Source organism: Orbicella franksi, chromosome 3 (genome assembly GCF_964199315.1).
Source record: "Orbicella franksi chromosome 3, jaOrbFran1.1, whole genome shotgun sequence".
Taxonomy (NCBI): domain Eukaryota; kingdom Metazoa; phylum Cnidaria; class Anthozoa; order Scleractinia; family Merulinidae; genus Orbicella; species Orbicella franksi.
In genome coordinates, this window is record NC_138147.1 from 34,015,414 (window position 1) to 34,030,413 (window position 15,000).

At 40.0% G+C, this 15,000-nt stretch overlaps 2 protein-coding genes across 5 annotated transcripts in view; both read right to left on the reverse strand.

The window, feature by feature from the left end:
- LOC145482270 (uncharacterized) overlaps positions 1–1,844 on the reverse strand; it is a 33,612-nt gene extending 31,768 nt beyond the window's left edge. For all 4 annotated transcript variants that reach the window (XR_014048743.1, XM_081460930.1, XM_081460929.1 and 1 more), the window contains exons 1-2: positions 1,545–1,844; positions 1,164–1,210 (exon numbers count right to left, since the gene is read on the reverse strand). Coding sequence is in view for 3 of the 4 variants with exons in the window: in XM_081460930.1 (XP_081317056.1) it covers positions 1,164–1,210; positions 1,545–1,802 (305 nt within the window). In the remaining variant the exon portion in view is untranslated. The remainder of the gene's footprint in view (positions 1–1,163; positions 1,211–1,544) is intronic.
- Positions 1–15,000, reverse strand: part of LOC145482237 (uncharacterized) — a 157,550-nt gene that overhangs the window by 72,388 nt on the left and 70,162 nt on the right. The window lies entirely within an intron of this gene.

A 15,000-nucleotide genomic window follows, 5' to 3' on the forward strand; every position in this document is an offset into this window, starting at 1 on the left:
TCACTCCGTAAGTTTCCTTGTTTACAACACCCTCCGTTTCCGTTGAACCTTTCCTCGAATAGGACGAGTAAAGACCGTTGACGATAAGAACCTTGAAATACAACAAATTTAACGCCGTGAAATTCGCATAGATCCTCCACATACACTAGAACTACATGTGACACTTATGCGAGCGGAAAACTGGTAACTATAGCACAAGATACCGCTGTACAAAACTAATGCGACAGCATTAACAATATTTCTTCAACTTGCATTCGCTAACTTTGTTATTGACTTTCTGTCCGACTAGTTGGGTGATACTAAAACAATTAGACCCTTCACCCTCAAAGGCCACGGGCCAATAGCCCATTCGGCTTCGCCTCATGGGCTATTGACCCGTAGCCCGTAAGGGCTACGGGACTAATTGTTAATTAGAACCAATCAGTCAAGCAACCCTGGAAAGCACACTAGTATAGTTTGAAAGCAGTGGAAAATCTTTCTACTCAAACGCCAGGAATAATTCGGCACGCAAAAGATACGTAATCCCAATGGAGTACTTTGCTTTGAAAAGGAAAGAGTCGTTACCAGAAGAACTAAGTTCCGCCCTCGACTAAAAGCTGTGATGATAGGGACGTGCGCGCCCTACATGTTGCACTCAACCGCAAGGTAAAGCGGTGTGCGGGTGAATCCAGTGTGTAATGTTTCCTCAATCAAGTAGTTGACAGTAACTTACACGTATCTTCTGCGCATGTGTTAAGAGAAAGTTGCTTTGTTGTAGAAAGGATAGAACGACCAAATTCATTCTCCGGGAGCGCAAAGGATCACTATCACGTCAAGCATGAATGATCACGGTGAAATGCAAAGAGATTGCTTCAATTTATGCTAAAACCTAATTAATTATTCCTCACTCAAACCTAACTTCAATTGTTCAGCTATCAAAGTTAACACCATAGTTAGTTAGCAACAGCCTGAGTTACAGGCATAGCGAACGACGGGCCACTAAACCATCGCAACGGTACATCCAACATATACACTAGCAAAAGGTGGAATCAAACAGGCACAGAAATTGTTGTTGAAACCCTGGAAGAGCTTCATCCTGCCTCGAACAAACGGGAACAGAAAGGAATTAGCGAAAGCAAAGAGAGATAGCAAGGTGAATATTTTCGCGGATGGCCAACACTTACAAGTATTTTTGCCTGCCACAGTTTCCGCAAATCGTGTTGCGTGCAATCTGTAAAAATAAAAAAGGGAATCGTAAATAACCGCAGTTGAAGTGACTCAAATTTAAGTTAGCTGTCCAGCATGAAATTAGTTATATTTGGCCATCCTTGTACAAATGATGATCAAATGTTTTTACGTATACTCTGGTCAGACAGCCCCACAAGTGTTGTAGCGTACTGCTTTCGGTCAGGCGGTCAAGTGATATTTTATGAATTCATCGGCTCTCGCACTATTGATGTCTTGACAACATGCTGTCTGAGAGATCAGAGGTCGAGGAGAAAACAAAAAATACGATCTTCTTAAGAATTCACTCTACAGAATGTACTGAAATGAGAGCTATTCACCATCTCATGAAGACTTGTGCACCCAGGCCCAGTAATCGCTCCCTGTTGTTGTGGCCAATTGTTAGCCTCCACCACTTCCCTTGCTTCTCTTTCCATCCTTTCTCTCGCTCTTTGTGTTTGTATTTCCCTTTCCCTTTGATTCATTTCTCTCCGCCACCGTTCCTGCTCCGCTCTCTCCTCCATCACCCTGTGCATTAAAGATGATGCTCTGGCCACTCCCTGCTCTAATGCAGCAGGACTGTTGTTCGTAGACTCCATTGACTCAACAACACAGAGAGGGATGTAAGCCACAGGCAAAACTACGGCTTGTGCAGAATTCTGAAGAATAAATACAACAAAACAGAGAAATATTTCCTATCACATCAACTTCGACCATGCTGTATACATTGTGAATGTGTCAAAAAAGACGTTGCAGACCATGCGTAGAACAAATGCGACTTCTAATTTAATATAAGCACAATTAAGAGAAAATGCTAATCCATACTATTTGAACGTTTTTATTCTTTTACTAATAAACGATCACCCACAATGTCAAGCCTATGTGGTCGCTCACGGGAGGTAGTCGCTTACGAGAGCTTAGAACATATTGGGTCAAAATTTTGCCTCATTAGCATACGGTAATTTTAAGACATTTAGGTCGTCTCTTTTACGACTGATAGAGTGCAGTGTATGTGTATATTATCTTTAAATTTGCAATGTTTTAGTAATGTGAAAATCAATTTCGAGAAAAAATCTGGTACTACCCAGGAATGCAATGATGTTGCAACACCTTATTATCCAATTTCGCTTTAATATCTGTCAAGTGGTCGCTTACGGGGGTTAAAAACAAAAGAAAATTTCAAACTTTCAGCTCTAGAAGTGGGTCGCGGTCACTTACGAGATGTGGTCGCTTACAAGAGGTTCCAAATATAGTGATTTGACTGGGAAACGTTTGGTATTTTGGAAAACTGGTCGCTGAGGAAAGGTGGTCGCTTACGAGAGGTGGTCGCAACTGGAGGTTCGACTGTACTACAAATGACTTTAACTCAGCCCGCTGACCTTGCCTGGTCAGTTCTAGGACGTAGCCTGGGTTCATCTAATGATAATAACTGTATCATTTACCTCCGTCAGTCTCCCTGACCGTCGGTTGGTTGTTGAGCTTGTTGAAAGCAACCGGAAATGCAATTCAGGGTCTATGGTGTGTCTAGCAGCGAACCAGTCTGCCAGTCCGTTTGTTTCGTTGTCCATTTGGTTCCAGGAAAGCTCCGCTGTAAACGCAAAACGCAGCACAGCTGAGATGAAAACTTTTTTAAGTTCTTGTTTGAATATACTCGCACCCGTTATTTTGATAACGCCATGATGATTTTTTGACCTGCTTTATATTTTCCCTGACAAGGGCATACTCAGAAAACCAGGGGCTGTTATTCGAAGCAACGCAAAGTAGATCGAGCCGTGAGCATCATCAGCGCGACTGATCTTTTACAAGCATAAGGTGACTGCCCTTGAGCCGATTACTTTTATCGTATTTATTCAGGAAGTGTTGGAAATCTCAATCTCTGATTGGGCGCAAAATTCGTGGCATTGTGTTTTTGTGTCCAATCGGGGAGCTACATTTCATCGCGTCACTTTTATGCCTTTTTATACACCCTAACTAAGGTCACTAAAATATAACCGCCCCTGAGTCTTCGAAGTTTTCAATTCCACTGGTTAAATACCGTGTAATAAATAGCCATCTCCTCGATTGATTGATTAATTGATTGATTGATTAATTCATTGATTGATTGATTAATTGATTGATTGATTGATTCATTCATTCATTCATATTTTTATTATAATCCATCAAATATTTTCGCTCGCGGGCGATTGACCTAAACGCGTCACATGACTGAATATTCCTCAGCTAACTGACTGGGGAATGTCCAAATGATATTCCCCAATTTTAAAGACTGCGCGGAAGGAAATTGCTATTACTGGTCACTGTTGACCTACAGCTACGTAAACAAACAAGCTGCTTTCAATTTAGGCTGCCTGTAAGACTGGGAAACTACAAGTCTGATTTTGGCGATGACTGACTGATTGACTAATTGACCGACTGGCTGACTGACTGACAGACTAATTGACTGCCTGACTGACTGCCTGACTAATTGATTGACTGACTGACTGCCAGTTATAGTTCACCACTAAATTTTCTCTGATTCTTATTGCTTTAAATTGATCACGTGACGCGACAGTGTTCACCGGATAGTGCCCGTTAGAAGAAAATACCCGGATAGATAGTATTTGTCCATGAAAATATTTCTGTAAACAAGTGGGCTTATAGGGAAAATTGAAAGAAGCAGTTTGTTGTAATAAGGGTTTTTTGTCTGCTTTCCTTCTCAAATTATAGAAAAAAAAATTGAAAGAAGCAGTTTGTTGTAATAAGGGGTTTTTGCTTTCCTTTTCAAATTTTAAATTTGGCTTTCACGCCTTTCAAAACGATTCAGTATAAGTTGATCTGGCACGCGGAAGAAAATTTGGAAACAATTGAGACAATAGATCTAGACTGTTTATGTTTCGGAAGTTGCCCCGTGGAAATTGGACGTTGTTAAAATAGCTTATTTGCCCGAGAGGCGAAGGTTCAAGGGCAAATATTTGTTTTAAGAGCATCAAATTTCCGCCGGCCAACTTTCAGTCGATAGTTCCTCGACAGTGACACTATTGTTTAAATAGACTCTAACATACCCAGTCAAGTACAAACACGCTTGTGGTCAGTTAAGCTAGGAATCTTAAAAACCTGACGGTCATGGGTTAATATGTGTGCAGTTAGGTGCAAAGATTAGGCTTATTGATTGATATCGATTGTCATCGATTAGACACCCCGGGCTAATCGGTTGCTGAGGAGGTGGCAGACGCGACACGTCTTGAGCGCGCGCTGACGGACGAATCAGCCGAAGACGGATTTTGTTACATAATTCGATCCCCAAATCGTCAATTTTTACAGAGAAATGTATGCCGGGGAGCAATGCTTTAATAAACTGCCATTTTTTTGTTTATACGAAACTATGGAAATGGTTGATATTGCGTGACATCGTCAAAATGGTCCATTACCCAAATATGCTAATTTTTATCAAATATAAGAGACGTGAAGGAGGGTTATGTAATGATGCGGTATCCCTTTTTCTCTGAAAATTAATTGATTATCCCGGCAGAATCATCCGGTAATTTGTGTAAAATTTCCGGCAATAATGTGCTGTGTCGTTGTAGCGTTTGCAATTTGATCGCCAGATGTCACCCCCGTGTAACGCTATGCAAGTCTCGCACTATAGCTCGGCTATTTCGGCTCAAAATAAAAATTAATTGATTCCCCCAAATCTTCCGGTAATTTGCTTAAAATGTCGATGTAGCGCTTGTTAGAGATGTCATCCTGCGTAACGTTCTAACAGCTGTAATAGTTTATGCAAGTTCGCACACCAACAGAGAAGTGACAGAAGTCAACAGAGCTATAGCTCGGCTACTTCGGCTCAAAATAAAATCAGTCGAGCATTTGATTCCTGATTGAAACAATGACGTTATTATGAATCGAGCCAAATTGCATGAAGAACAAATAATCTTAAGTCAATCACGAACAGAGAAAACAACAGTGGTTTAAGAGATTGTTCATGGAGTGCTGACCTTCTTGTTTTGTGAGGGGGGCGTGTGAAGCGTGTTAGCGTGACGGGAGGAGTGGAGAGGTGGATGACAACTTCAATAAACGCTGCTTGAGCACTAACATCACGTGTCACGTGATGGTCGTCTCGAAGTCCCGAAGTATCTTCCTGACTAATGCGATATTCCTTGCTCCCTGAAAATATATTGATTCCCGAATTTTCCAGTAATTTGTGTAAAATTCCCGGAAATACTTTGCTGTGTCGAGATAGGGTTTGATAGTAGAGATGAAATTCCCACGTAACGTTTGTTAAGGGTGATAATTTATGCAAAAATCAGTCGAGCGTTTTCTTTCTTTCAACGACCTTATCACGAACCGAGCCATTAACAGTTTTGTACTATATGTAGACTTTATAGAGTCCAAGCTGATTTCTTCGTGAATATTTTTGCATAATTGCACGTATTTTGTTTCTCACAGTTTTGCGAGCAATCTCTATTGTTTTATGATGATATCATATCACTCGGGGTAGGGGTCTGATTGGCTAAAGCTTATTCTGATATTAATCCAGTGAAACGTGGGCTGGTAACTGTGTTCTAAGTGAAACAACAACTTGAAATGGTTATGAGGGTCACACGAGTGAGTTTTTCAAAAAGCTGAAACTGCACTCGCCGCTAAGTTACTAAGACAAGTAGTCACTGAGAACGCGCTCACTTCCTACCACCGAGTAGACCAAACACTGCATACCGCTCTAATGTATGGTTTATAGATGGAATAAGTTACAACATACATATCAGAAATGAAAGATAACACACACACAAAAACAACTATGATCACAGAGCGCCCGGCACCTACACTCCGATTTACGGATATTGTTTACAAGCAAGTGCTACGGTCAGTTTCCGATCCAATTCCATCGCACTTGCATTTTGCGCCAATCTTTGATCCTTCAGATCTCGTCAATTTTAGGATGTACTATGCAGTAAATTTAAGATACTTGCAGCGCTATGCGCCGAGTAGGGTGAAGAGAGATACGATGATAAATCGAAGATGATGATGAAAAACAACAAAAAAAAGAAATGTCTCAAAGTTCGTCACCTTACGCCTTGCATAAGGTCTGTTTGCCCAGTTAGCTGTTCAGCGCTTTTTAAATAGACATATATATTTCGTTTTCTCTACTGATCTTAGAAATAGTACATGAGTAAATTTGGTGCTCACCGGTTTCCCCAGCTTAAAGGATGTCCACACTATGTGATGCTATTGTGACAATGATTAATGTAATGCATGTTGATGCGGGAAAATGTGTACGTATCAAGAAATGGTCTATTGTTCCGGCTCAACATCACACTTTCAGCAAAAATGAATAGCCTTTTGTTCTTGTTATAAGACCAATTTTAGGTCTTATAACAATGCCTATTGTTATCAATGTTGAGCCGGTTTGATACGTACACCGTGACACTATCACTTTCAGTTTCTATTTTTCCCGGCTATCTCAGTCCACCGGTTCTTCGTGGTAAATCAAGCATTGCAGACTTAATTACACATCTAGAGCGGGTTGAAAGCAAAAGCAGTCATTCAAATCTCCAGCAACACGTATTTCACCTCATCTTGCTTTCTCTCGATCAAATCCGGCTGGAAAGGAAATGATATGTAAGGCTCTGACTGGGTACCTCTAGAAAACGAACGGTATATTCAGAAAACAGTAATTTTTAACTTATGGACATAACTTTGTTATCTTCATAATGCTTTGCCGAGACTTTGGTTTAATTCTAGGATGTTGGTCATTAAAACGAATGCAAACAAAAGCATATGGATTCCGCGAGTAGGTTCCCTTTTTGGTACGCTGCGAGCAGAGTCTCCTTGAAGCTCGCAAGGTATCTCTTTGGGGTTCAGCGCTTGCGACTAGTGACTGATTTAGTACTATTGATTAAGAGAGTTCGAGAGAGGTCGAGAAAGTTGAAGAGAGGTTCGACTGTGATAGAGTGTGCATGAGAATAAGGCCAGTGTTGAGCAGCTTCATAGAAATATGGAAACAGAAATACAATGAAAGCACAGTGTATTTGTTTAAATGGAGTACATATTTTGAAATACACACGATCAAGGCACCATTTTTCTCTACAATCCGCGAAAACAGTGCGAGCGGCAATTTAGCCGCGAGTCCAAAAACCTACCTTGTTAAAGACATTGATAAATTGATAAATTATTTACTGATAAATCAAAGATGATGATGAAAAACAAAAACAAAACAAAACAAAACAAAACAAAAAAAACTGTCTCAAAATTCCTCACCTTACGCCTTGCGTCAGGTCTGTTTGCCAAGTAAATGGAAATATGTATTTCGTTCCCTCTACTGATTTTAGAAATAATACATTAGTAAATTTGTTACTCATCGGTTTCCCAGGCTCAAAGGATGTCCACGCTAAGCGATACTTTCGTAGCAAAGATGAATGTAAAGCATGACTGGTGGTATTGGAGCACTGAAAACCCCCGCGGCTTAAATCACCATTGAGCTCTTACAATTGAAATGATAATTAATAATAATTCTACATCTTCCTAGCCTGATTTCTATTTCACGAATTTCTATTCTTGGACATCACGAATTTCTATTCTTGTCCGCGACCGCGTGATTAATTCTAAGTATTCTTGACCACAAAAAAAATTAGTGAAAATGTATAACTAAATGAAAACCTATGAATATGGAGCATTTTTTGATTTCAGAAACAAGGAAATAAAAGTGATACTAGATCACCAGTCCGGACTGCCAACAAAACGTAATCACTGTAGCCGTGGAAACGAGTGGAAACGAGGAAGAAGAAATTGAGTGGGAACAAAAGCATTTGCAATTAAAAATGCAAATTAGGGATTTTTTTCATTTACTCGTCACTTCCTCGAGTCAGGGGCCCATTATGGTAATGGCTCCTGCTCGAGTCCAGTCTTCGTTCTTCCTTCCCCTTCCACTGTCTTCGGGTGAAGGAGCGCTGGATCACTTGGCTTTGTAACAGCAAGCAAAGAAGTTTTGGGACGTTGACAAATATCACATACTACGTACACACTGTTTACAAGTGTCTCTTGTTAACTGGTCGTTTTCTAGAACAGCATCTTATATTGTTATTTAATATTCTTATATTCCGTCTATCGGTATCCTTGTCCTTATTAAAATTGTCGCTATATTTGAGAATTGTGCAATGCTTGAGGGCTCGGATAAGATTCCAGGGAATTTATCAAGTAGGGTTATCAAAACGTCTTTAAACTTATCTTTGGCACTGATCTTTGGCACGATCGAAATTGCTTCTGGAAAGCTCAGCAAAGTCGTACATAACAGACCCATATCTGAATTAAGCCAATTCTACAAAACTGCTGCCATCGACGCCCTTTTTAGGGAACAATAACTGCTGTTAGCGTTCACTTTGTTACTCCCATGTTTACTTTCACTATGAACCTGACACAGAAACAAATTTACATTCCTTTGGCGTCACGATTACAGTACAAATGAAATATGAACCGTTTGTATTCGGCCGCAATACCACCATTCATTTTCATTTACCGATATAACTAACAAAAATTTTTTTACCAAGTTTGGTGTCTATTTTAGATACCTTTACCTTTGTTTTGCCTTCGGAATCACGTGTAGCTCAAGTGCAAACGTCTACTTGTTCGCAGGCTAATCAGGTGCAGTTGGAAATGGACAGTTCCTGGAATCCTATCCAAAGCCCAAACAATATTTTTTTGTTTTTTAAAATTATGACTATCCAGACTGAGGTGAGATTAAGAAATATAACATCTATAGCGTTGCTTGAGAGAGTTGGAAACTTAGATGAAAGCTCTGTTTTGTGTAACTCTGCAGAAACTTGGTAAACTGGAAATAGAAAACACCTTGTTGGTACAGAAACTTTCTGGGAAACTGAGTTCGAAGGAACTTTATTGGCTTAGCGTGAAGTTTTGTTTCCCAGACATCACGCGTCCCACTCTTACTCTATAGAAACAGGAAACGCTATCTAGTTTTCTATATTACTATTTATATATCAACGCCTGTCCTGCTGGCAGTCACGGCTGTTGTCTTCTTTCGTGGTCTGGTACAGCAAACGAACGTTATAGCCTGCCTTCCTTTGGGAATCGAAAGGGAAAAGAACCCACCGTGATTAACTATGGTTCAAAGCTGTTTCAAAATATACTAACTAGCCCAATGCGAGATGGTTTTACGTCAAAACTTTGGAAAAGCATGTGTTGGGCACGTGCGTCTCAGTGAATAGGGTCAACATACAAACTGAAAGCCTTCCTTGGCTATCAATCAGGTGGGTTCAAATTCCGCTTAAACAAAGCTGACTGACATGCATGGTAACGTACGTAACCTGCATGTCTGGAACCGTTGAGCGGTTTCTGAGAAACAAAATTAATACAAAGATAAACAAAAGAACCAATTCAAATAATTTCAAATGGTCTGAAACCCACGGGAGATTAACATGGGCTTCGATAAGGAAAGAATCATCCTAATTCAACCACACGAATTTCGGGATACGCACTACGTCCATTTTTGCGTTGTCATCCTTTCAATCGTCCTTATATACAACAGAAATAATGTTTCTCTCACAACTCCTAAAGAGGCCACTTGACAAGTTTAATTTTCATGTTTTGTATTTCGAAATTTGTTTTACTACCTTTCATTAGAGTTCAAGTGTCACAGAACTCTTTGCCTTTACCGTTTACCGTTTACTTTCCTTAGCTTAATAGATCTATACAGCTTTGCGTCGCTTACGTTATCAAAGCTCTCTTGTAGTTGGTGATCACTGTTGTGAAACTTCACTTTAATATTGGGTGTGAATTCAAAGTATTTAACATTATCAAAGCCATCTCAAATTATCTGTTCAAAATGGCCGCTTGGAATGGTAAACTTGTCCTCCCTAACGCAGCGCAATCCCTTTAACAAAGTCAAGTGTCTGCAGAAATACGCGTACATGCGACACAAAGTTTTTGGAACTGACACGATGGCGTGCACGGGCTTGCCTTACTTACAAACTCGTGATGATCACGGTACAAAGCTTGATGAAATCCCCTCAAACAAGAAATGTCGACATAATGTCGAAAAACGTGACTTTGACCAGTCGACTTTCGCTTTGTCAAAAGAAACTTTCGGCCATGCCAGCGATTGTTTCGTGGTATTTCCATCGGTAGAGATTGAGACATGTCTTGCCGAAAAATACACTGCGCCATGTTAACTTGATCATGCAGAAATATGCAAATCTTGTGGACAATTATAATAATTGAAAGTAGGGGAATCCTCGAATTCCGAACATTGCAGACGTCAGCATATTGAAATGTCGAACACTGAGGCGTTTTCGCATGAAAACGCAAACGTTTTGATGCGTTTTCGCGTATCCACATTAGAACGACCGAAAAAGCTGATGTAAACGGTTGACCGTTTTGAAAACGCATCGTTTCTAGTGTAGACAGGTGAAAACGGAGGGGGTTTTTGAAAACGTTGGCGAAAAAAAGCGTCATATACTGTCATTTCCATCAGCGTTTTCGGGCGTATTTTAGTGTGAACTATAAGGGGAAAACGTCTTAAAAATCATGGGTTTTTCAAATGAAAAGGAATCATTGTGGGTAGGTGGAAACAAATCGAACACGCTAGTGTGGTCAAAAATATTTTGCTTCGTTTTCTTCGAAATAAAAACGGAGACTTGAAAATATGCATTAGCGTGGTCAGGGCCTAACTTATAACACAGGGCTGGGGAAAGCGTTTAAAACTGAAAAGATTTCTAAAAGTTACTTTCTAATTCAAAATTAAAGCAGTAAAAACCCTTTAGCTCTTTACAATCGCATAACTCGCATTTATCAAGTTCATTGCTTTATCAAACGAAAATGCTTAACAATTCAGTTAATTACTTATTAAACTTTTTCCTAGAAATCCGAGCCAGTCACTTTCTAACAGCCTCGCACCCTAGACACTTCCCTTAGCTAAGCGATTGGGAGGGGCGGATCTCTGAGGGAAAAGCCCTGGACACGAGGTTGACTTTTTTTTTAAAAAAAAATCTACTTTTGAGGAAAATTGCACATCCAGTTGCTGTTATTATCTTACATTCAAAAATTCTTAAACACTTTTGAAATGAAATCTTATATAATACATTGCCGTTTATTTTGTACCTGTGTAATTTATAGCTCAGTCTCTTGACCCATGGTTGTCTCCGCTTTTTGACTGGTCTTCGTGAAGTTTAGCCAAAAGTAGAGTGTAAAGTTACTGAGGAACTGCTCTGGTAGCTACTGTCATATGAAGTTGACGCATGATCTAGCCGCTCCATCATGAATGAATGATTCCATAGACTTAAATTGTCACTGTTTGTGGAAATACTTTAAATACTGAAAATATCAATATGACTCTTTTAATCCGAATTTTCAGCGAACCTTCCTTCCGCGAACACCCTGCATAAAGTAGATTAACAAATGGTAAACGCCATAGCGTGCACTATTGAGTTATGGATGCACGCGGGAGGTTGCTAAGCACGAAAGAAGCGTAAGACTCTAGCTTCTTGAGTGCTTAGCAAACCTCCCAAGTGCATCCATAACTCAATAGTGCAGTCTATGGCGTTTACCACTTGTTTTATAACATAACATTGAGACATTGGAACAACAGAAGTCCTTTTATTGAGCTGCATCACAAAAAAATGTTCGTGTAGTCTTACATGACAAGAGAAAACAAGCGCGCTAAAATTCATTCATGACAACCGACTGCACACCAGTAACTCGATAAAGTTTCATCTTCAGACAACTGTGAAGACAGTTTCGCATTTCTGGCAGAAGAACGTCGGCCATTACTTTGGAAACAATGACTGTCAAAAGATTTGCTTTGTAAAGATTAGCACACACGTCAGCAGCGTACACCCATGGGCAAATAGTAGACGTTAAATTAACCAATCAGACTGCGCACTTTGCTTTAGTTATGTTATAACATAAACTGACTTAGCAGGGTTCCGAGGGTGTCTGTCTAATACAGGTTTGACTGTATACGTACAGCTTTGTTTCTGCAATATTCCATGCAAGTCTCGCACTCAATTTTACTTGTCGAAATAAAATCATCTACGGCCAGTGTATCGGGGTTTACTACTGAATGTCAGCTTTCCTGTTGTGGTTCCGAAAGAGCCTCAATACCTTCTTCAGAACCTTGTGCAGCCTGTCAAGAGAAACCAAAGGAAAAAACCTAAGTGACGCGAGTAGCACATTTATTAAAGTTCTCAGCCTACTGAAACAGTCATTTAGGCAAACAAAATTGTCGTGAAGCCAAGATTACAACACACCCGTAGTGTTCACTTCTCCACGGTTACTACACCACACAACTATAGCTCTAGAATCTCGTCACCCATATATACTAGACGTCTTTGTGAAATATTCTCAGTTGCATTTCTATTAACTGGTGATGACTGGGAGCAAAAAGATTGATGATCCTTTGGCTGACAGGGTATTACTTAATTTTTAAAATGCATAATTAACTGATCATGAGGAGCGATTTGAGATCCAATATAAAAAATGTTTACAGGATAACCTGAAGAGTGAGCGGGCGAGCGCCTTGCAGTGGAAGGGAAAAAAAAAGAATTGTTGGTGCAATTGGATATGGGAAAACAGGCCCTTAACCTGGGAGTAGGAGCGAGACAGAAGGAAGAAAGTTTTGCGAGATATAAGAACGCGAACAAAATTGTTCAACTCTAGCTCACCAAAAAGCTTGTTACTGGCTATTGAGGGTGAACTTGGCTATCCAACACCTTTCGCCTAATAAATATTACCAAGAGAAGATCAAAGTACTTACATTGATCTTCTCTTGATAAGACTAAACTTACCTCCTGACCCTCATCAGCACACACACACCAAGGCCCAGTGATGGCCTCCTGTTGTTGCGGCCACATGCTGGCTTCCTCTAGCTCCCTTGCTTCCCTCTCTCTTTTCTTTCGTGCTCTCTGTTCTCTTATTTCTCGTTCTTTTCTTTCTATTTCTCTTCCAAATAGTTCCCGTTCCTCCCTGATCCTGAGCACTCGTTCATCCAAAGGACAAGCGTCTTCAACACATTGCTCCAAGGCAGGTAATCGGGTTTCGGTCAGGCTGAGATTTATGTTCGCGTCAGAACCTCTAGAACTAAAAGAAAGCGAAAAACAAACAAACAAACAAACAAACAAAATTACAAAAAGAAACACTTATATGAGATGGCTCAAGACGAACTAAACAAGCCCTGGAGAGAAGCAATAAGTTTCTACTCTTTATTAGTATCACCCAGCTAGTGGACTAATGTAAATCCTGCATTTTAAATGGCTACGCTACTAGAGGACTATTAGTAATAGTCTTCGAGTAGCGAAATTGGCGCAATCGAGCGTGACACTTTCTTTCGTTTTATTCCCAAATAAATATTTGTAACCGTCGATAGCAAATACTGTTCTGAAGATCAAACACTCGGGAAAACAAAACTGTTTGTGCCTTTAAGGGCCATTAACCGATCTTTTCGAGCCGTTGCTAAGGAAAATTTCCCGGGGGGGGGACTCCCATATGGAATGGACGGGGATGCTCGTCGTCTCGCTTAGGGGTGTAAATTTCGGATTTTGGTCTCGCTTAGGGTGTTCTGGGCAAAATGTCATTATTTTTAGCCGTCAAGGTCTCGTTAAGGGTTGCACACGAAGAAATAACAAAACAGAAAGAATTTTGATTCTTTATATTTACTCAATTCATATAAACAAATTCGCCATCATTAAATGTCACTGTACTTTTTATTTGTCTGTTTTATAAACTGGTCTCTTTTAGGGGTCTGCATAAGCTTCGGCCACGCCCAGATTGGTCTCTTTTAGGGGTTAAATTCAAAATTTCCGACGAGCATCCCCGTCCACTCCATATGGGAGTCCCCCCCCCCCCGGGGGAAATTTATACTCATAACCTCATCATTTTTAGTCAGTTCAGAGTCATTTCATGTGTTTTAACTTTTTCATGATTAGTAACACTAGTGATGACGTCATCAGGCCACGCCCATGGTCATGCGACTAATACTGAAAAAACGCAAAGGCTTCCAGGCAAATTACTTTATCGGGATTTTTTTCATTGATTTAATATTTTAATTTAAATCCTCATTACGCTATGCATAGATTTTGTTTCATTTCTAAAAGGTCAGATTTTGAGAGAATTTCAAAATATTAAAAAAATTCGTAATTTTCTGAAAAAAGCATGATTTTGAAAAAGGAATGCATAGCTATCTTTCCAACGTTAGCTTTGATCGAAATCCGTCGAAAAAGGCTGGATTTAATGAAAAACCGCGTTTCCTTTAGCATTTAAAGAAACCGGAAGTACGCCCGATATATACTGGAACTTACCCTATCAGCGCGTGCGCAACACTACCAGCGCACTTCGGTAAGATCAAACAAAGCCACACGGAGTTAGTTTTTCTCTTTCTATTGCTCTTGTTTTTGTGTCTTTTTCTTATTTTGTCTCTGCTTGTACTTTTTTTACTTTGCATTTTGTGCAACACAAAGAAAAACATCTAAAACGTAAGCGAATTTGGAAGTTATTGAGTTGTTTTTATTTTCCGCGCTCAGGCTGACGTAAGTAACCGGAGGTGAAATTTCACCTCCTTAGTAACGCGCGCGAGCGCGCGCATAAATCGGGCCCTTAATCGCTCCGTAAGTTTCTTTGTTTACAACGTCCTCCGTTTCCGCGAACCTTTCCGTGAATAGACGAGTAAAGACCGTTGACGATAAGAACCTTGAAATACAACAAATTTAACGCCGTGAAATTCAAATAGATCCGCTAAGATACAACCTTGTGTCGAACAGTGAAACACATACTAAAACTACATGTGACACTTCTCTGAGCGGAAAACTGGTAACTATAACA